At 39.7% G+C, this 23,635-nt stretch overlaps 1 protein-coding gene across 2 annotated transcripts in view; it reads right to left on the reverse strand.

Annotated features, from left to right (window-relative positions):
• Positions 1–23,635, reverse strand: part of LOC124777295 (WD repeat and HMG-box DNA-binding protein 1) — a 209,301-nt gene that overhangs the window by 36,627 nt on the left and 149,039 nt on the right. For both annotated transcript variants that reach the window (XM_047252646.1, XM_047252645.1), the window contains exon 16: positions 9,036–9,256. In XM_047252646.1, coding sequence (XP_047108602.1) covers positions 9,036–9,256 — 221 coding nt within the window. The remainder of the gene's footprint in view (positions 1–9,035; positions 9,257–23,635) is intronic.

Raw genomic sequence — 23,635 nt, forward strand, 5'->3', positions numbered from 1 at the left:
TGACCTCCACCTAATGGTAAGATCTTCATGAGTTGTTATTTATATTCCTTCCTGGAGGAATTTACAGCTCCCTTTGAGTATTTCTCTTTTACACATTTCCTTTTTGCGAAACTTATTTTCTTGAGCGTACAACTTTATTGGAACAGTTCTCTAAGTGCAATTGTGGTTGAACACTTGAGATATTTGTGTTCGGTGTTTTCTAACAGGGGGAGAGAAATTGTCTACCCCAGTTAGCATAATTTGTCCAGCTCAAATGTAATGTTCATAACTGATTTCGATTTGTTTCAGAGAACCATGGCCAGTGTTGAGGCAAGGAGCTGTGCACGCACAGGTTATCTCAAATGTGAACATCTTCAATATGAACTGCGTATTCATCACACACCTATCGAGGGGGGTGTTTCAGAGCTGGCAGTAGGGTCGGGTGTGACACTGGGCAAGCCTCACCACATCTCACCTGAAATGATTGGTGAGGTAGGTGCCACTATTTCCATCATTTCTTTAGCTCTGGACGAATTATTTTAAAACATTAAATTCTTAGAGGGTAACCAACAACCTGTGAGCAGGTGCGTAGTGTTTCAACCCAGTTGTGACATTTCAATAATTGTCTTGTCGATCTAGCCAACTGTGAACTCAAGCGATCAGCAGGGAGGTGTTGCAAAACAGCTAAGTGCAAGGATTAAGGAATTACAAATTAGCATGGGTGCTTAAGATTTAGAGAATGAAGGGCGGAGTGGGGAAGAGAGTGTTTTAGCTGATCAGTTCCAAGTTAAAAAGGCTGAAGCCCAAGCTCTTGGGGGATCCATCTCGGATCCTTTTGCTAAATTGCCAAATCCTATTTGGCATTTGTTAAATGGTATCACCAAAATAGCAGTTGACGCGCTGAACCAAGTTTGTGAAGTGTTGTGGTAGATTGTGCAGTTTGAATTATGTGCTCACACCTTACAGGTCCCACATTTAATCATTCTTTCTCTCCTTTATCCTTTATCTAATTGTTTGTTAACTGAGTTGCAATCAGGTGTAGTCTGAGAGTGGGGAATTCTGTGACAGCTTAGGACTCATAAAACTGAAAGGAAGTTGCCAGCATGCATCAGTAACGAATTTTAACACTAGTATTATTGGCAAGTACAGGCTTCAGATGAAACCTTGTTTCAATGCATTGAGAGTGTCCATAATGATGTCTTGGCTTTGGTATAAATGTCACTGAACAGGACTGTGTTTCCAACGTCGTAGAGGGCAAGAGTTCTGAGCATCAATCACAGCTCGTCTTCACTCAGAACCCGGGCACCTTTGCTCAAATCAATTATTCGGGCCTCTATGGAAGCATTTACATCTGCTAATGAGCCGTGTAAACAAAGTGAGGATGGGCCATCCGTTTTTCTTATTACAGTGACAACTATCATGGGTCAGCTGTTAAATTATCATCTAGTAAATCCTGTTTCCCGTGTGGTTCCCAGGATCACTTGGTGTGGAAGTATCCGGTTGAACGCGGACCTAGGCCCAACAGCTGATGCCATCGTAAATGAGTAATTGCTCGAGTGAAAAGGTCTGCTGGATTTTGTGTATGTAATAGTGCTTGTAATAAACGCCTTCTTCCTTATGTATGTGCCCAAATTAATAGAGAACCTATGTGCGGTCTGCCCGATTCTGGAAGTTCTGTTTCTTCACTTTATTGTGCGGTTTCAGACTGTAGCGCCTAGAACCGATCGACCAACCCCGGCCGGCTTGTGTTGCCAATGTGCAGAAGTTGCCTCTGGTAGGTGAGGTGCGAGTGAGCCTGTCGATTATCAGTTTTTCTTCAGCGGTTAGTAGTGAATAAATTATCTGTGACCTTATTGCTCGGATGTGATTTTATCGATCATACTGGACTGGTCCTCGATTCTGCCAGTAACACCTTCTTCTTTAGGTTGCGTCCCCCAGAGAAGATAGCCTTCTCTTCGTGTTCTGCTACTGACTATAATATTAATACTTTGCAGACTTAGCAGACGGAGGTGGATCTCGGTCATCTTAGTGAGCCTCAGGCTATTCAGTCAAGGGATCTTTCAAGTGTGTTTCCCAATCACTTCTGATCAGTTCGGGGTGCTCTGACAAGATTCAATATAATATCTGTTTAGTGGATGATGTTCCCATTTGCCAGGCTGCTTATTGTCTGTCACCATCTAAAATTAAAATTTTAAAGCAAAAGATTGAGATCAAGCTTTGTGATGGAGTAATTAGACCTTCAACTTCTCCAGATGTCTCACCTATATTTTTGGTGCCTAAGGGACAGGGCAAAGATTACAGACCAGTTGTTAATTATAGGTTCCTCAATGGAAAGGTTATATTGGAATCAATTTCCCTTCTGGATCTCTATATCTGCTTTACTTGGTTTGCTGATGCCTCCTATTTTTCTGTGCTTGATTTAAATCAGGCTTATTATCAAATACCTTTGGGCGAAGATTCCAAGTCCATTACAGCAATCTCTATGGACTGGAAATTGTATGAATTCAACTGTGTACCCTTTGGCCCAGCCACTGGAGCTAGTTGTTGTTGTCGTTGTTGTTGTTGTTGTTGTGTATAGCTGCTTCTTTAGTGTACATCTTCAACAGGTCTTATTGAGGCTTCTGTCTGCTGGTTTGACGGTCAAACCTTCTAAGGTCACTTCCACCAAGCAGCAAATTTCCTTTTTGGGACATCTGGTTTCTACAGATGGAATCAGAATTGATCAAGAACATTGAACATTGGTGGGACCTGAATTTAAGTTTTGGTGTATGAGTGTGAGGCTCTGGCTGTTCTGTTCGCTCTTGAAAATTTTAATTTTATATTCAACGTAGAGAATTTGACCTAGAGACAGCCAGCCAGCCCTTGAGTTGGGATTTGGGCCGCCAAGAAACATTGGCAGAATGGAGGTGGGTAATCCATATATCTGCCTTTCGTTTCAAGCTTCACCATGTCAGAGGCTCAGATAACCACGCAGCTGACGTGTTCAGCTGCACATCTGAGGAGAGCATCCATGACTGGGAAGTGTTGTTCAGTCATCAGGTCTTCTGTTTTTAAAATGTTCATTGAGATACATCGATTATTTTCTGATCTCAGGAACAAGTAGGAGCAAGATCCTTATTTCAGGCCTATAAGAAGGCAGTTGTTGGCAGGTGAGGGACTTCCCGGTTACTCCTTCTGAATAGGTATACTTTGTCGTGAAGTTGGGAAATCAACCAGCCCAAAATTTGTTTACCTGTTGAACTAATACCATCTGCATTTTTCACAGTTCCTTATTAGGTGGGCATCTGGGCCTCTATAAAACCTTTGCTTAGGCCTGTGATCGTCCTACATGGCCATCCTTGTTTAAGGATATTCACCAATAGGTTCAGGAGTGTGAATCTTGCAAAATGGCCGAACCCAATCCCAACACATGTAAAGGCTTACTGCATTCTGGATGAGAGCAGAGCCCTGTGGAAAAAGCATTAATTGATTATGTGGGTCCCCTGCTCAAACAAAAGCTGGGAGCTGTTATATATTAGGTGTTGTTGATGCTTCTCGTTTTATGTGGCTTTTACCAAGTACAGACGTTACCACCTTACTAACTATTCGTCATTTAACTCGAGTATTTTCCAGGTTCGGTTAACCAAAGGTGCTTATCAGTGACAATGCTCCTGCCTCTGTGTCACGAGATTTTAAGCAGTTTTGTTATGGTAATGGCATTGTGCACATTGTGACCACCTCCTATGACCGTCAACCTTCCTTTACTGAGACAGTTAATCGTAATCCTAAGGCCGCCTTAATTATTTATCACACTAAGAATCAGGCCAAATGGGACATTTTCATCTCTTGGATTAATGCTGCCTTCAATTTGCCCCAGGATGAGGCTTCTAATGCAGTCTCTGTTGGTTTGATATTTTCTTACTCCCTTAATTCTGCCTGGCTAATTTGTGGAATATAAAGAATCTGTTGTCTGAGCGGATTACTGGTTGTCTGATTAAAGAAAACTGCGATAGAGCCAGGAAAAGTATCTACCTAGCCCATCACCATCAAGAGAGATGCTATAATCTGGGAAGGAGACTCTTTGTGGCTGAGTTGGGGACAAGTTTTTTGTTCGGAATTTTGGCATGGGTGGTAATCAGGGTATGGTATTACCAGGAAGCTTGCTCCCAGGTTTGTGGGACCCTGTGCCATTGTTAAGACCTTAAGTCCCTTTAATCAGCTAGTGTCCAACCTGGTGACTGGGAAAATCTTGAAGATATATGAAAGGCAAACAAAAATCCAGCTAAGTGATTCATTTCTCTCCTCCTATTCTCATTAAAAAATGGAGGTGAGGTTTTTGGCTTGAGTGGGGGAGGTTGAGCCGTGGCAGCTTGTTTCACCTTCTCCTGTCGATAACTTCTAGTTGGCATCACACCAGGTGGTGTGTATTACTCCCTTGTGCAGTTATCGTTGTCCCGGCTACACTTCAAAAAGTGGCCACTGGAGTGGCACCAGGGGCTATGAACAGCACAGAGTGGCAGTTTAGGTGTAGCCTTCACACAGTGTGGAGCTGGGGCCAGTGGCAGTGCTCTGAGTGATGGACAAACAGTGGGGATCAGCATGTCTTTTCCAGGTCGTTGTTCACTCTTCTTTGCCAGGACTGTGTATGCCACGCCTTATCTGATTGTTCAGCTCCACCTATGCCATGCATATCGGTGTGGTCAGCTCTGTGCACTTAGTTCCTGATCTGCAAGCCATTTGAGCAGATGTTCCTCTTTATGTTCATTAAGTCGTTATACAGTCCTTTTCTATTTGACCCTATGTGATTCTAGGATCAATTTACTGTCCTGTCTGCTCTATGGGTTTTTGGAAGTGACTTGTGTTAATTTGCCACCCAGCGTTCTCTCTAAAAATTTGCCACGGTTGATGTTGTTATGGCTGTGTAACGTGCCATCTTTCATACGTAATTAATCAGAGGACCATTAATTTTCTAGTTTCTTTAAATTTTTTAAAACTGTTTTATGTGAGAGAACAAACTTGCTTCTGCATTTTAATGTTTGTTTTCAGTATGTTTTACAGGCTGGCGTGCTCTCTGGTGTTATTATTATCCCGCCCTTTAAGTTTGTCTGTTATGACCACCAGCTAGTTGTTACAACCTTAGTTAGTAGTTATTTATATTCCTTCCAGGAGGAAGTCCAGCTCTCTCTGAGTAGTCCTCTTTCACACCTTTCATATTTTGCAAAGCTTATTTCCATGGGCATACGACCTTATTGGAAAGGTTTCCTAAATGCAATTGTGGTTAAACAATAACTTTCACTTGTAGTGTAATACAGTGAGACATTTTTTAACAGCACCTACTCAGTTGCCAAGAGAAAGTTCCATGTTGGCAGCTTCTTGCCACTTGGGCCTGGCTTGCTTGTGGCCAGTTCTCGAGCATTTCCTAGCGCACCTTGCTATTGTTTGCAGTTGTGCGCCTTATCTGTCTGTGCTTGAGTTGAGTACCTTATGTTATTTCACTTGCAATGAAAGTGAAATTTTGCTGTTGGGCAATAGATCTTTGATTAACTGGCATAGCATAGGGAATTTTCCCTTTAATGTTACTGATCTGTCTAATACATACTGTGACCTTATTCTAAATTTTATTGTAAATTGTTTGGTGTAAACCTTTTGGGTCAACTGAAAGGCAAATTGTTATGCCTTGTTAACTAGTTAATGTTTATCTTTTTTGGGGGGGGGGGGGGGGGGGGGGGCTGCCTAACGTGTTAGATTTGAGTTTGCTTGAAGCAATTTATCCAGAATCCAGTTTTAGTTACTTTTATTGGTGGGTTTGTTTATTTTTTTTAAGTTTAATTTTTTTAAAGGCCAATGTTGTTAAAGTTTTATTTCCTTGCATCTTGTTTGAGGTCATTATTATTGTAATTCAGTGACTGTGTCATTCACCATTTTAATGACTTCAAGTCTGTAAATTGAACATGGCAAATTAACTTGCAATTTTCCTACCTGTTTTTCTTAAAGAGCAGCTACTGTTATCTTAAAAAAATAAATGTTTGTCATGAAAAGGATAAATGATGTTTGTTACAGGAGCCTTGTCCTTCCTTGTGTTTTCCCTGATCATGGTAATTTCTGATTTCACTGTGACTGGTAAGAAAACATGAGGTTACATTAAATTAGAGATGAACAACAGTTCGTCAAATACCCCACGATGACCTGCTGTGTTACCTGTACAAAATTCATGTTGTACAGTAACTGAAGCCATTGGACCATATGGTGTGACAATTTTGTGAAAGAATTATGATAAATATTAATGAGGAACCCAATTTCGTTGGCAAATGAGGTTTATTCCTATTTGAGCAAGTATGTAAATTAGCAGAATTTCAGATACCGAGGAACCGAAAACACTCATCAAATGGATGAATAGCCATTACACAACATAAATATTACAGTTTGGTCTCCTGTAACAATGAAGGGTGTAATGGACTCTTACTTCTTTGAGGATAAGTGAGAGGATGCAATGTAACTATGTGGATATGCTCAAGACTTTTGTAGCACAACTTCAAAATTTTCTCAATCTTCATAACACCTTGTTTCAGCGAGACAAAGCCTTGATTCATACTGCCAGAACATCAATGGCGGCTATTTGTCAGCTCTAGTTTGGCGACTTTCATTGGCCTCCAAGATTTGTCTGTATGCAATTTTTCTTGTGGGGCGACCTCAAAAGCCAAGTGTACTTGCTCAACAACAGTTATCTAGAAACTGCTGCAATTCCCACGGTATTTGTTTCAAAGCACCATGAAAAATCTCAGTATTCACTTCCAGAACATTGTTTCGTTAACATTGTTGTGTTGTTGTTATGATACTTGATGCCATGTAATTTGTAGTTTCCTTTCAACAAAAAACCGCTAAATTCGTTTTCTTTACTTATGTGAGATTACTTCAAATTTTCCCCTTTCCTTTTGCCGCACTACGTACTGTCAAACAGAGAAATGAGAATATCAAAGTACTGAATGAGGTGTAAAAATGAGTTATCTTGGATACTTAAATTATTATTATTGGCATTTGAGAATGTCACGCTTTTACATTTGTTTAGATCCAAAAAACATTGATCCAAATAATTGTACTGGTCCTAGATACATTGTCTGGTAAATAAGTTACAAAGAAGGATAAGTTACAAAGGAGGATATGCATTAACAATGAAAAATAGAATTCACATGCTAAAATTTTTTAATGAATTAATGAGATATAAGAAGAGGTAAAGGACAGATTGGACAATCAAGGTGACACAAGAACAATGGGAGAAAATCGGAGGTTACAGTTTCATTGATGATACGTCATTAGAGACAGACCACAAGCGCAAATTAGACGAGAGTGGGGGTAAGAAATCTGCAATGATATTTTCAAAGGAATCATTTCAACATTTGTTTAAAGCGATGTATACGGATCATGAAAAACTAAATCAAGTTGGCTGGATGGAGAACTGAACTCTCCCAAATGCAAAAGTCAGTGCCCGAGACACACATCGCCTAACTTGGTAATGATACAAGAAGAAGCTAGACTCGCGCTAACAGAAAAAAAAACCCACACAACATTACTGATTATGAATGTTGGAGCAAATAACGAAGAGAAATGCTGAAAACTCCCATATCCATGTCAATGGACACACACAAAAAAAGAATCTATTCACCAAGTGGTGGGAGAAGAACACACACACACACACACACACACACACACACACACACAAAAGGATTCAGCTTTGTGTGTGTGTTCCCCTGCCACAACTTGGTGAGCAGCTTTTTTTAATCTATCCATTTACATTACATTATCACTAATTGCTTATTTTCGTTGTTACATACCCATTATCTGTATGTCCAAAAAATATCAGCGCAATGAAAGGCACAACTGCTCACCGTTTTCTGGAAGAGGATTCAAAAGTAACAAAGACAGTGAACTAGTTCAAAAGTTTCTCAGCCAACTGATTACAATAAATGAAAGCTTGAGTCCGGTTTGTTTACAATTTTTTTAAATAACAGAAACAACACCTGCTGCTGAAGTGGAATTAACCTGAAAGATTTACTCAAAACATTACCATGAAAGACTCCTCTCTACCTTGCAACATCTTTCCCCCTTGCAAACGCACATGCACGTGCACACGCACATGCAAAAAGTGACGTGATGTCCACCTATGAAGGTTTCATCGTATTAAGATTCTTTTCACTCATTGAACAATCACTAGTCATAATTATTCTAATTTCCAACACTGTTTACACAGAAATAAAGTTGTGCTGCAATGTAACATCTTGGTCTCAATTAATCACTATTGAAACTGGAACTGAGAGTTAATCTCCTATCTCTGAGCATCTTTATGAATTGACTTAAGTTTTTTAGATGACACTGCTAAAAGAATCCCCCTGGAATTGAGATAAAGTGCTTTTTGGTAACCACAGAAAAACTATACCACCACTGCTGGATTAGAATTTAAAGCCCCGTTCCTCCTTAGTATGGGACCATTTTAACCACTACCCTCTTTGTGTGGTGTTGCTAAATATGATTTGAACTCAGGTCTACACTCTTTACAACTAAACTGTCTCAACACTCCTACTCAACCGACACAAAGCTTCAGTTGCATTTACTGAGGCCTTATCACAGAACAATACAGCGCTTCGACTGCAAATATCTATTAAGTTGTTACCTACGTGGACTTTTGATAAACCTCCCCCCCCCCCCCCTCGCGCACCCCCTACCCCTCTCTCACTCCCAAAATCTTTATTTAATGTTTAATTTCTAAGTGAATCATATTTTTATTAAACTGCATAATATTTATCACATCATCTTTCTGTTTCAACTTCATAAAACTTTGTTTTTAATCTCTTGTCATTTCCCTGTCAAATAGCTTTCTGCATGAAATATCAGATACATTTCTTCTATGGCAGTAGTATCTTAAACTCCTTCAATTAAAACAATGAGGAACAAAATCTGAAATGTAAAGTATGTGAGGTACATCAAATATAGATGAACAATGAGCAAATTAGAGTTAAGTCACACGTGCACACAGCAAATAATTACTCTGTATATGATAACAGGTTTGCAAAAGATCTCTATACCTTCACAGTTGGTTGTGCTGTTTCTGTGGAATTTTGTTTGTTCTTGGAATTTTGCTTTTCAAGGAAAGCATTATTCATATTCTCTAAGGCTTTACCAATTTCTTGTCGTTCAACATTTTTTCTGAATGGGTTGTGTTTCCGTTGGCTCAGAGACAATGTCGGCCGGATTTCAGGCACACTATTCTTTCTTTGCTTAGCAGCCAGCAGAAGGTTTCCATGTTCTGAAAAAAAAAAAAGCAACACACACCATTCCTGTTTATATGGGATCTATTATTTGTGGCAACTCAATAGCATTAATGTATTTAAATGCAAACGTTTTATGTACTCATTAAATGCATGTAAACTAGCTTAACATCAACAAATCCAGAAGCAGAATTTTGTAATCAAGTAAGCTTTATCTTCCACCGAATCCAGAGTTTCTTTACAGAAACTCATAAAATTAATCTTTTAGGTTGCATTTTTATAGATAACAGCACTGTAATATCATAATGATGTCATTTCATTGTGTTGCAGATAAAGAAAACGTTCATCCTTGACTTCTTTTCACATATTGGAGAACCTTATCTGTGGATTTGTGTTTTGTGTCCATGCCTGATATGAACATGTAAGTCATTAACAAAGCCAAGTTCGGCAGGTACTAAACACAACAGTATCAGTATAGAAGCTAGGCTTGAATTGCCTGGGCTCATGCAGCATGCTACCCTAACCAGGGTATCCAGTGATTTCCTCCTCCCAGGGTATCTATTGATTTGCTCCTCCTCCTTTCTTTAATTATCTCCGAGTTTTCCAGCAAATTCTTGTATTTTTCCAGGGTCATTTTGCGTTTAGTCACTAACTAATTTTGGATGATTTTACGATAAAATCTACAAGTTTTGTCAATATACATAATGGGGGTTAAGCATTGAGTTATGATGGTTGTCCGTAAATTAAGGTCTCCAATGGCTTTTCACAAAACGAACATTATTTTCTTGTAAAATCAATTATAGTTTCTGAAAGCTTGCACTTTTAACTACTTTTCAACATAGTCCCCATCATGATCGAAGCATTTTTGGAGACACTCCAGAAGATTTTTCATACCCGCATTGTACCACTCTCCTGCCAACTCCTGCAGGAAGGAATGGGCAGCTGCCTTCAGCTCTTCGATGCTTGAGAATTTTATAGTGGGCACCAGCCAGTTTTGTCTACAACTTTGGGTAAGGTAGTCAAAAAAGATCATTGTTATAGTGGAATTAACAGTGGACTTAAAATCACCACAAATATGTAAACGACCTGTCCAGTTTCTTAATGACCCCCACAGGTGTTGCCCATTGGCTGGTGGAACCTGGGGAAATAACACTAAAACCTTGGTCTTGAAGTTGTGCGAGTTCCACCAGAACAGCCTTACAAATTGCAAACAGAAGCAGGTGAGCTTGACTAAATTTAGGCACCACAGAATGCTTCCGAGATATGTGGGCAATAAAGTTACATACACATCCCAGCGATAGTCAAAACTCTCCTTATTCAAAGGGCACAGTGCATCATGATGAGAAAAATGCACTGTATCTGACACTAGATTAACTTAGTCCTCCACTTTGGATCCAAAATTGGTAAAGGTGTCTAAACCAGCAATAGGATAGCCCACAACTATGAAGATGTTGTTGTTCGTAATTCACCAGCAACAGTTCTTTGAGGAGAAGAATGGTCTGCAGCAGTAAGGCAGGGCCTGGCACTGAGCCCATTGCAGCAGATGTGAATCCAGCCAGCAATGTGTATCCTCAGTGATTAAAGACATAGAAATGCAGGTGACCAGTTGGAACTCCACAGACTGGTCGAACAAAGTTATGTCTAAAGTGAGCTTCTGCAGTGGCAGGGAAACTGCCAGCTCCACAACCCCGACTGAGTAGACCACAGTTTTGTCTGTGTGCTGCGACTGAGCACGCAACTTACAGGCAGCTTTATGACATAACGGCCATGCGACTGTGCTTGCCACAGGACCAGCAATCTGCTGCACGACGCAGGCATCTGATTATGGCATGCCAGCTGCCACGGGCAGGACAGGACTGACACTTCTTTGATGTGTGAAGGATGTTGCAGCACTGAGGTGGAAGGGTTTTCCACGCATTATTAAAATTATGAAAAAGCTCGCTCAAAACTGAGGAGGGAAACAGAATCACTGACGTGCTTAAGTCTTGCACGAGATGCTGGCGATCTGGTTGCCCGTGGACTTGGGAGAGACTTAGAGAAATAAATAGGGGATAATGAGTTTGAATCATCAAGTGATAGCTGTTTGTGACAATGACTAAGGGCTTGAGAAACTTTAAGGTCAATGTATAAAAGCATGCTGAACTACTAAAATAATCTCAAAAGATTTCACAGTTTTAAGTAGTTCACGAATGTTGGGATCGCACTTGCCTTTAGCTGTGACCCCCCTGTCAGGTGCAATGTGCACAATCAGGTCTTGAATGAAACTTTACCATTCTGGCACATAAAATTCTGTAAGAGACTGCCAAGTCAGCAGCCCACACTGCGTATGACTATATTTTGTTTATGACACTGATTAAACTGGAGAGTTGCCACAACCAGTTGCACATGCTCACCGTAGTATTCTGTTGAAAGAGCACAAAAGTCACTGAAAGACAAATTACTAGGTTCCGAGAACAACTGCAACTTCTGCACCACTTCATATAGACAACTACTAAAAGACAAAGATCGAAGCACACTGCTGCCTACCAGAAATGTTATAAGTAAAACAGTATAGTTGAAGACAGCAAATGGCAGGGGGAGGTGTAGCCATGGCCACCAACTAATGTTGCCTCAGCAACTGCATGCCATTGCTCTTGAGCCACAAACTGTTGCTGTTGTTGCTGCTCCTGCACTGACAGCTGTTGCTCCGAAAAGTTCAAAACCTTGGGGTCCATAACACTGGCACAGGTTCCAAGCACATTACTGTAATCACAGTGTAAGAACTCATCACCATTTTGTGTCTGTGCTGAAAACAAACATGTAATCTGTAAACAAAGCCAAGTTCTTCATGAACTAAACACAGAAAGAATACCAAGAACGAAAACCAGAATATCCAAGCACAGAGCAGGATTGGGTATCCATATAGAATCTAGGTGTAATTTGTCAGAGCATGTGGTGTGCTGTATGACTAAGACTCCAATCAAGAAAGAGCATCATGTAGACAACTACAGCAATACCTTCATTTCCCGGAACTCACTGAGTGGAACTTTGACAAGGTCCTTTGCTTGAGGCACACTGAGTGAATGTCAGAGAGGAGCCAGATGGAGCCTCACACGTGTCTTAAGTGACGTGGATGATGCTGAACAGGTTGAGAACGGGAGTGTCACAGTTCAAAGTCAATGACAGGAAATGGGATTTCAGGAGCTGCGATAAAATTTGCCACTGTGGTGATCTGCAGGACCAACAACATCTGCTAGTCTGCAGGAATCTGCCACATATCTGTACTTCTGGTGATCCTGCTGCAGCTAACAAAACAAGTCAAAACTGCTGAATACTGGGCTCTCCACAGAATATAAGGAGAATTATCTTGCTGTTTGTTTTTCTTTACTTTTGTGTCTGTATTTCATAAATTTGTGTTGTACACATAAATTCTTTTATTTTTACTGTTATTACTTTCTGTCTGTACAGCACCGAATTGTCTCTGAAATGGATAGTCTGTGTGTAATTAATCTCTCTCAGCATGTTATTAATGTTCTACCAACATTCTAATAATTTCGTATCCTGGACACACAAAATAAATAAAACCATGCAAAATTCAGGATTCCATTGTTGTTAAAATAAAGAAAATACATTTAAACTATTAAAACAAATGAATCATAAACTGACTCACTGCACTTTATTACAAGAGAAATCATGGAAATGATCAAGGAAACATTTACTAAATAAACAACTAAGTAATCAGACAAATATGTCTATTATGTACAACTTCATTCCGAGTCTGCATGATACATTATTTAAGGAATGGAGAATAGTGGATGAGCATTCCTGAAACCAATACAAGTCAAAGTCAAAATACAACGTACAATGACATAAGCAAATACTCTCCTATACACTGGATTTGCATGCATATTTGAAAATACTCACAGCAGAGCATAGCTCATAAATACCTACAATCTCATTAAACAGTTATTGTTGAGTCAGAATCTAGAAATATATGACATCAGAGGCACAACAAATTGGTGATTTCAATCATATCTCACCAACCAAAACCAAATGGTAGAAATGTACACTGATAAAGCTCTGATAATCTGTGGGGTCCCACTCAGTACAAGGCCTTTTCTTCTCTTTCCGCATTTTATTGGTGACCTTGTCAGAAGATGTCCCTTCCACAAGGTGGTTTTCTTCCTAAATGCACCCAATTTCTCCATCAAATCAAAATAGGTCACTTGTCACCTCACAACGTCATACTGAGTGCAGAGTGCTGCAGCTGAGTCCATCTAAACTGCAGGGTCTCCAATCCATTCTGGATCCTCTAATTTTGGTTCTTGCTTTCCTTTTTTCTTCAGAAATTTAACAACAGGTCTTAAATTGCAAAATCATTCCAGGCATAGTCCTTGACTTACCCAAAGTACTTCACAGTAGTATATAGGGTCTCAACACTCTTCATTAAATTCCACCACGAATTGTTAAAACTAATGGTGTAATAATCCAGGAGACTTCAAAAAATTTACTACTCATACCACCAGTTTCATCAAGTGCTCCAGGCCTGCAAGTTAAGCACAAAGTGCATCTTGAAGATCATAACAATGAATCCTGTACAAATCATCTGTCGACCATTGTAATTTTTGGATCTTTCATCAAAAACAAAACCTTTATATTTTTTAACCAAGGTTTTATTATGCCACGCTATTGCAAATTTACAGTCCCCTTTGATTATGCGAATACATAATAGTTACTGAGAATTCACATCCGTTACTTCAATAAAGAACTGTGATTCACATTAATTTTTAAAGCCTTCTTGTGCAAAGAGCCACAGATGCAACAGTTCCATTGAACAGAAGAAGGCATGCCAACCAAAAAGCGTCACACCAAATGCCGGAAGAAACAGTGTCATATTGCTCTGCTAAATAAAATGTTGCACTGGAATTCCTTTCTGGTGGCTAAGTATGGAAAACAAATTCTTATGAAGGGATACCGATGAGATTAACCATCAAATCTATATTCAAAGAACTAAGTATAGTGCCAATGAACTGTATTTACATTGTAGAAGCAGTCTATTTTGGAGAAAAATCCTTGACTTGTCTACATCAAATAGAGAACTGCACAAACATGACACAAAGGTTGAGCACAAGTCATGATGGTGTAAAACATACGGGTAGCTCATTATTCAACAAGTTATTGCTGCTAATTAGAGATGAAACCAATACTTTAGAAGCAGTGTAATGGAAATGCTAATGAAACACATTTTTCATTCTCTTGATGAGTACCCAAAAGAAGACTAGCATTAACTACATGATATTCTTTCCTCCAAATAGTTTAAATCTTAAGAAAAATGTATTCTGAAAGTACTGTGTACACAGTGGTTAACTATGTCCATAAATTCTTTTCACTTTTGTTTTTTGTTCTAAGCATAAACATCCCATTGTCTAATTCATTGTACACCTCACACCATCAGATGTAAGGACCAAATAAATAAATATTTGTGTAAATGGAATACTGATGGGAAACATATTTTCTAGTATCAGGTTCCCTACTGAACACATCTCTCAATTTCACCTTCAGATAATTACATTTTTGTTACTAAAGAATATCTGCAGAGGGATATGGGTAGGGAAGAATGCATGAAGTGAGAAGGGGGATAGTGGGATGATATGAGGAAGGTCTTTCGACAAATAAATCAATGGCTGTACAACAAGACAAAAAAGGAGTTCACAGGGTAGAGCTTAGGCAGAGAGAGGAACAGAATATCCTTGACCATCCCCACTCCAATCCTGCACTCCACAGGTCATTCCTTTGTGGCAGACCCCGGCGTGAAACCTGTCTCAAATAACCACCCACACCTCCTCCTGCAGTCCATTCACAGGTATTTCCTATTTTGTAAAAGGCACGGCCACTTGTGAGAGCAGCCATACTATTTATCAGCTATGCTGCAATTAATGCACAGCATTCTATGTGGGTATTACAAGCAACCAGCAGTCTACTTGTATGAGTGGCCACCACAAAACTGTGACAAATCCAAACTTGACCACCAGTTGCCAAATGTGCTAAGCACCATGGCACAAATGACTTCAGCAGCTGCTTTACTGCATGAAATATTTGGATATTCCCTTCCAGCATATCCTGCATTCCCGACATACTTCTGGCTTAAGCCTCCACTAACCCGTTTACCACTGCCTCACCTTACTTATTCCCTTTTCTCTTATGTCTCCACCACTCCTCCATTGTCCAGATTGTGTACTGTCTTCTCCCATCACTGCCCCCCCCCCCCAAAAATCATGCAATATTTTCTGTCCCCCCCTTCTCTCCTTACTCTTTTTCAGCCCTCTCCCTTTCTTACTTCCTTCTTTGTTTCCCTCTTCATCTCCACCCTCCCTCTCTCTATCTCTTACATACTGGACCCCGTGAACTCCTTTCACTTTATTGTGCAGTCACTGATTCATCTGTTGAAAGAACTGCCTCACACCATCCTGCCCCCCCCCCCCCAAAAAAAAAAAAAAAATCTTTCCTCCCTTCCCAACTCCATCGACCTAGGCAACTTCCCTCAGCGATCGATATTCAACAGTAAGTCTCACTGTGGCTGTGAGCATTTGGGTGTCTGTGTGGTTGTGAGTGTGAATGGGTGTACTTTTGCTACAAAAAGAGCAGTTGGTCGAAAGCTAGTGTAAAACTGCATTCTCTTGAGCATTTCTATGTGCCACACATTACTCACCTATAGGTGAGTGGTTGCCTTTCCTCTATTTTACATATATTTCTATGCAGCAATTTCCTTTGCTCTTATGGAATTACTATTAATATTGATAATTATCCACATGATTCTGGTAATCCAACTGCCACATTGGCACATTTAATATTACAAGATTTCTATTCAAGTCATTTGACGATGGATGAGGGACCAAAGAGAATGCATTACACTTGCCATTCCAACACACTGATTCTTGTACTTCTTACCAGTCATTGCTTTAGGAATATATGAAATGTTCTTGTTACAAGAGGACGTTTACCTCGTTGCTGTTGTGGTCTTCAGTCCTGAGACTGGTTTGATGCAGCTCTCCATGCTACCCTATCCTGTGCAAGCTTCTTCATCTCCCAGTACTTACTGCAACCCACATCCTTCTGAATTTGCTTAGTGCATTCATCTCTTGGTCTCCCTCTACGATTTTTACCCTCCACGCTGCCCTCCAATACTAAATTGGTGATATCTTGATGCCTCAGAATATGTCCTACCAAGCGATCCCTTCTTCTAGTCAAATTGTGTCACAGATTTCTCTTCTCCCCATTTCTGTTCAATACCTCCTCATTAGTTACGTGATCTACCCATCTAATCTTCAGCAGTCTTCTGTAGCACCACATTTCGAAAGCTTCTATTCTCTTCTTGCCCAAACTATTTATCGTCCATGTTTTACTTCCATACATGGCTACACTCTATACAAATACATTCAGAAACGATTTCCTGACACTTAAATCTATACTCGATGTTAACAAATTACTCTTCTTCAGAAACGTATTCCTTGCCATTGCTAGTCAACATTTTATATCCTCTCTACTTTGACCGTCATCAGTTATTTTGCTCTCCAAACAGCAAAACTCATTTACTACTTTAAGTGTCTCATTTCCTAATCCAATTCCCGCAGCATCACCCGATTTAATTCAACTACATTCCATGATCCTCGTTTTGCTTTTGTTGATGTTCATCTTATATCCTCCTTTCAAGAAACTGTCCATTCCATTCAACTGCTCTTCCAAGTCCTTTGCTGTCTCTGACAGAATTACAATGTTATCGGCGAACCTCAGTTTTTATTTCTTCTCCATGTATTTTAATACCTACTCCGAATTTTTCTTTTGTTTCCTTCACTGCTTGCTCAATATACAGATTGAATAACATCGGGGAGAGGCTACAACCCTGTCTCACTCCCTTCCCAACCACTGCTTCCCTACCAGTCATTGCTTTAGGAGTATATGAAATGTTCTTGTTACAAGAGGACGTTTACCTCGTTGTTGTTGTTGTTGTTGTTGTTGTTGTGGTCTTCAGTCCTGAGACTGGTTTGATGCAGCTCTCCATGCTACCCTATCCTGTGCAAGCTTATTCATCTCCCAGTACTTACTGCAACCCACATCCTTCTGAATTTACTTAGTGCATTCATCTCTTGGTCTCCCTCTACAATTTTTACCCTCCACGCTGCCTTGACAGAGCACTGAAACACCTAAGTCGAAGCAAGGCCCTGGGAGTAGACAACATTCCATTAGAACTACTAATAGCCTTGGGAGAGCCAGCCCTGACAAAACTTTACCATCTCGTGAGCAAGATGTATGAGACAGGCGAAATACCCTCAGACTTCAATAATTCCAATCCCAAACAAAGCATGTGTTGACAGGTGTGAAAATTACCGAACTATCAGTTTAATAAGTCACAGCTGCAAAATACTAACGCGAATTCTTTACAGGCGAAAGGAAAAAATGGTAGAAGCCGACCTCAGAGAAGATCAGTTTGGATTCCGTAGAAATGTTGGAACACGTGAGGCAATACTGACCTTACAGCTTATCTTAGAAGAAAGATTAAGGAAAGGCAAACCTATGTTTCTAGCATTTGTAGACTTAGAGAAAGCTTTTGACAATGTTGACTGGAATACTATTTCAAATTCTGAAGGTGGAAGGGGCAAAATACAGGGAGCGAGAGGCTATTTACAATTTGTACAGAAACCAGATGGCAGTTATAAGAGTCAAGGGGCATGAAAGGGAAGCAGTGTTTGGGAAGGGAGTGAGACAGGGTTGTAGCCTCTCCCCGATGTTATTCAATCTGTATATTGAGCAAGCAGTGAAGGAAACAAAAGAAAAATTCGGAGTAGGTATTAAAATCCATGGAGAAGAAATAAAAACTGAGGTTCGCCGATGACATTGTAATTCTGTCAGAGACAGCAAAGGACTTGGAAGAGCAGTTGAACGGAATGGACAGTTTCTTGAAAGGAGGATATAAGATGAACATCAACAAAAGCAAAACGAGGATAATGGAATGTAGTTGAATTAAATCGGGTGATGCTGCGGGAATTGGATTAGGAAATGAGACACTTAAAGTAGTAAATGAGTTTTGCTGTTTGGAGAGCAAAATAACTGATGACGGTCAAAGTAGAGAGGATATAAAATGTTGACTGGCAATGGCAAGGAATATGTTTCTGAAGAAGAGTAATTTGTTAACATTGAGTATAGATTTAAGTGTCAGGAAATCGTTTCTGAAAGTATTTGTATAGAGTGTAGCCATGTATGGAAGTAAAACATGGACGATAAATAGTTTGGGCAAGAAGAGAATAGAAGCTTTCGAAATGTGGTGCTACAGAAGACTGCTGAAGATTAGATGGGTAGATCACGTAACTAATGAGGAGGTATTGAACGGAAATGGGGAGAAGAGAAATCTGTGACACAACTTGACTAGAAGAAGGGATCGCTTGGTAGGACATATTCTGAGGCATCAAGGTATCACCAATTTAGTATTGGAGGGCAGCGTGGAGGGTAAAAATCGTACAGGGAGACCAAGAGATGAATACACTAAACAGATTCAGAAGGATGTAGATTGCAGTAGATACTGGGAGATGAAGAAGCTTGCACAGGATAGGGTAGCATGGAGAGCTGCATTAAATCAGTCTCTGGTCTGAAGACCACAACAACAACACATACTTTGTAATTAAGCATGACACTGGTTTGAGTACAAAAGCTTTTTAGTGTTAAAATTTGTGCAACAGGGTCTGAAAGGCCATCCACACTTCTACTAACAGAATGCCCATCTTGTAATGAAGAATGAATAAAAATATTGTCTATGGCTGTGCTATTGTTGTCCTGCACCCTAGTTGGAAAAAACGCAGGCTACATCAGATCATATGAATTTAGGGGTTCTACCAACATCCTTTCTCTTGCACCATCATATACAAAATTAATATTGAAATCACCACATATAACTAATTTCTGGTACTTCCAACCCTCTCTAGCTTGAGCAGAAATGCTCTGAAGTCGGAGTTAGGGGACCTATAAACAACAACAATTAGAAGTTTAGATTCATTAAATTCAACTGCCCCTGCACAACATTCAAATACCTGTTCAGTGCAGTGTCGTGATACATCTATGGACTCAAATGGAATACTGTTTTTTACGTACATAGCCACTCCCCCACCCCACAGGGAACTCCCTGAGAAACCTCTAACGTGAGAACTACCTAGCAGCAGAACCTTCCTGCTGCTAGACTTCGCAACTAGCCTAGGCCTCCTAATTACTGAGGGCTGCAGCATGTTCCCTACATCTACAGCTACATGAGGCTCCTCTACACTGAACTCTGACAGTTGGTCAAATCTATTGCATAAAGGCAAAGTAATACTGAACACCTCCTCTTCCTAGATGCCTTCTTGCCAACTGCCAGTTCCCATTCCCCACCATCCTTCATCCTCCTCAACCTACCTAGTTCCTCCTCGGCGCATTGTTTAACTGCACCTGAAGGGCACAGATCTGACGCTCCTGCTTCTCTATTATTTATTTCTACTACAGATTATGCATTCCCAAGAGAGGATCTCACTAAAATGACCACTGGCTTCTCCACTGCATCCTCCCCCCCCCCCCCCCCCCCCAAATGAAAATACTTAGAACAAATCCCACACCGCAACCCACTACTCACAAACCTACGACAGAGTCCACACTTCTCACTCATGGTAAAATTTTACAATTACTGAGAAAAAAAAAAGTGGATAAAGTGGCGTTCAGATTTGCATTTAATCATATTTTCTGTACCCAACTTTCTGAAGAGGATTGTAAAACTGAGTTACATGTTATTTTTTCCATAGCTAAATCTAATGATTATCCGCTACCCTTTGTTCAAAAAATTTATGAAAAATTTGCCAATAAATATAAAGACATGCGAGCAAATGAAGTAATTGTAGGGAAAAATGAAGCAATGAAATATATTTCTTTACCATACTATGGGGCAATTAGTCTTAAAGTTGCAGCTATTTTTAGGAAACTCAAGGTTAAGATTGCTTTTTCAACTAAGAATAATTTGGGACAAATTTATATCATGGCATAGATAAAGTAAAAGTTTTACACCAGTCGGGGGTTTACAAAATACTTTGTCCAAGCTGCGAAGCATGTTACGTGGGTCAGACTGGACAAAAAATTGAAACTAGATATGCTGAAAATGTTGACATTGACAGAAAGGACACAGCTGATAGGTCGAATTTTGCAGCCCACATTATAAATCGTGGACATGAACTTCCTCAAATTGAGATGCATGTGACGTTATTACATAGAGCAGAAAAGGGAAATTATCTTGATTTGCTAGAGGATATGGAGATCTTCTGTCATCATAGGTCAGCTAGCGTGTGCCTTCTCAATGAGCAAGTAAATGTGAGGGGAGTTCATTTTGGGAGCTCTTCGTCGAGCATTTGCTTGATGGGAAAGTATATGATAGGACAAGGAAGAATGAGAGGGTGGGTGGGGGTGGGGGGAAAAGAGTGAAAGGAGGGGGAGAGATAAATAGATCAGTGATATGAATTATGTTATTGTGACTAAGTTTGCGTTGGTGCCCTTTAGTTGGGCTTTTGCCGTCTTTGTCGGCTACACCAACCGACATATGGTGTGGATTCATGTCTCATGATATACGAGCACACCGTAAGAGCCCCAACGAGTTCTCAATTCATCCTATCGAGCCTGTGTTAATTTTCCCATGTATGAAATGTGCTAGCACTTTATTTCTACATTTGGTCTTGTTTCTTTAATAAGTTTGTTTCATTCATGTCCGTAATTTTCTTATCTCAACTTAGCTTACTTTACACGTGCATTCAGCAATGTGGTGCCATCTGCCGGGAAAAAAATCTGATCTTCCTGAATTTCATTTACTGTACGCTAGATGGATGCCAACACCGTTTTTAAAAATTTAAAAATAAATTTTTAAAAAGTTTTTAAAATTTTTTATATGGTGTGTTTCTCACCTATGTTTGTACCTATTTTTACTTATTTGTACAATCGCTTTTTGGTGTATATAACTGTAGTATGTGATTGACAAAATCTTTGTCAATGTATCCATTTTGAAAATTTTTCAGTATTTTTCCATTATATTTTACCGCACTTTGTATGTCATTTCTTCTTTTCATTTTTATTTTAGCTATATTTTTTGCATAGAGGGAGGGTTCGCTTTGCAGTGCCCCCTTTTGGTTTCTCGTTGTCATAGTCAATTTTCAATGTATCACTCTATGTTTGACGTCTGTTTAAGACTGTGTTACTACTCACGGAACATAAACATTGAAAGGTAAATTTGTATGTGCATTATAAATTTGCTTTATGTACATTTATTCATTTGGTCACTGTTATTAATTATTTTTATTTTTGTATTTGTAGCACCGATGATGGCTGTTATTCAGTTGAAATCAATTTGCAATATTAAATAAAGAAAACATGATCTTGCGACTGGTTGCTGCTTATTTGGTAATTTTATCCTATGAAAGGCAGGGCTACCTGTGAAACCAATCATGTGATCTACAAGCTAAGCTGTAACCACTGTGCTGCAGTCTACAAGGGCTGGACCAACCAACAAGCTGGCTGCCCCCATTAATGAGCATCAACAAATTGTGGGCAAGAAACAGCTGGACCACCTCGATGCTGAGCATGCCGCCCAAGATGACATTCTTCATTTCAATGACTGCTTCACAGCCTGTGCCACCTGGATGCTGCCCATCAATACCAGCTTTTCTGAACTGCGCAGGTGGGAACTCTCCCCGCAATCTAAACTATGTTCCTGTAACCCTCCCTGCTTCAACCTAGCCTCTTCCCTGTTTCCATTCCAGCACTACACAGCCCTCTACTTTTCTACTCCCCCCCCTCCTCCCCCACTGCCCTCTGTCTAACCTCCCGACTGAATCTAGCTGTCCTACCCTCTCTCCACCTTGTCTCTGTATGCTCTCACAAGCAGAACTTTACCATCCCTCACCCCTACCCTGCTATCCCTCCTCCTCCCTGCTCCTTCTTGCCCCACCACCCTGTTGTTTCTCCCATCACGTGCTGCTACTTGCGATCTGGCCTCAGTAGCCACAGACTGTGGTCAGATATGTGTACGTGCGCATGATCTATTTCCAATGGAGACCTTGTTGGCCGAAACCCCCTTTCCAACAGTCTTTTGATTGTGCCTATCTGCTACTCAACATCTTGACTATCTGGTGAGTAGTAACTACCCTTTTCATAATTTTGTTGTATTCCATCCTGGATCTTCCACTGTCTGAAGAAAATACAGGTTATTTTTACAAAGAGAATGGGCATTTTTATAGACTACTGACATATCTTTCCAAGAGTTGCTGTTTTATTAGTCCATCACAATTTCAGCTGTATTAGAATGTTAGTGAGATGAATATTTACAAACTCTACTATGTTCTGCCCAAAGAAGCAGATTTGAACATGCCAACAACAGAACTTATGTATTACTCAAAAATCATCACTGATAATGCCTCTCTGAACAGAAATAGAGGGAACAAGAAATATGGTGAAAAAATAGCTACTTCTGTTGAAATTTTAACAGAATCCCATACCCCAGAGTGTTTTTAATTATGAATGATGTGCATTGACACTGGCCAAAGAATTTCATTTCTGTAGCTCAGTGATCTAAGAAATATGAAAACCTTTAAATTTGCAAAATCCTCTCAATTACCCATGAAGGTGTAAACAAATTACCAAATTCTTTGACAAACTGAAATAGGTTTGTGGTGAAAAAGTACAATTTTTCATTCTGTACAGGGATAGGAAAGGAAAGATAGCATTCTGTGTGCTGTTAATTGGTTTCATTTTTCTTAAATTATGAGGTATAGAAATAAAATCTGTTATTAAGTTTAAATCCATATCATTCGTTATTAAAAACAGACTGGGGTATAGGATTCCATCAAAATTTCAACAGAAATAGCAATTTATTTTCCCCAGACTTATCATCATCTTCATTTTACTTCACGAAACATTATCAGTGATGAGTTTTGAATAATACATAAGTCTCCTCACTGCCACATTAATCAGTTTCCTTCACCAAAATATGGATGAGTTTATAAATATCAAACTCTCTTCATCTCACTAACATTCTAATGCATTTGAAATTGCGATACAATCATGTAATAGCATCTAACGGAAAGACAAGTCAATAGTTTAAGAAAATGTCCATTCTCAGTATAAAAATAAACGTAGGGTCAATCCATACCAAGTGGTCGGTCTAGCACTGGTTGCTTGACCATCTCAGAAAAATTTTATATTTGCTAAGTGAATTCCCCAATGTTTAGTAGTCACAAAGATATTTTTTAAAAAAATTTATTGTTTATTATTTTGAAATGGTGGCCATATTTGTCCCAGGCCGCAAGTGTTTTTTCGTATTTGCAAGCATCTACATTTTTTACAATTGTTCAGTAGTGGGTTGTCCTAAGCCTTTCAGATAAAATGCG

The sequence above is a fragment of the Schistocerca piceifrons genome, chromosome 2, assembly GCF_021461385.2.
Source record: "Schistocerca piceifrons isolate TAMUIC-IGC-003096 chromosome 2, iqSchPice1.1, whole genome shotgun sequence".
Lineage (NCBI taxonomy): Eukaryota > Metazoa > Arthropoda > Insecta > Orthoptera > Acrididae > Schistocerca > Schistocerca piceifrons.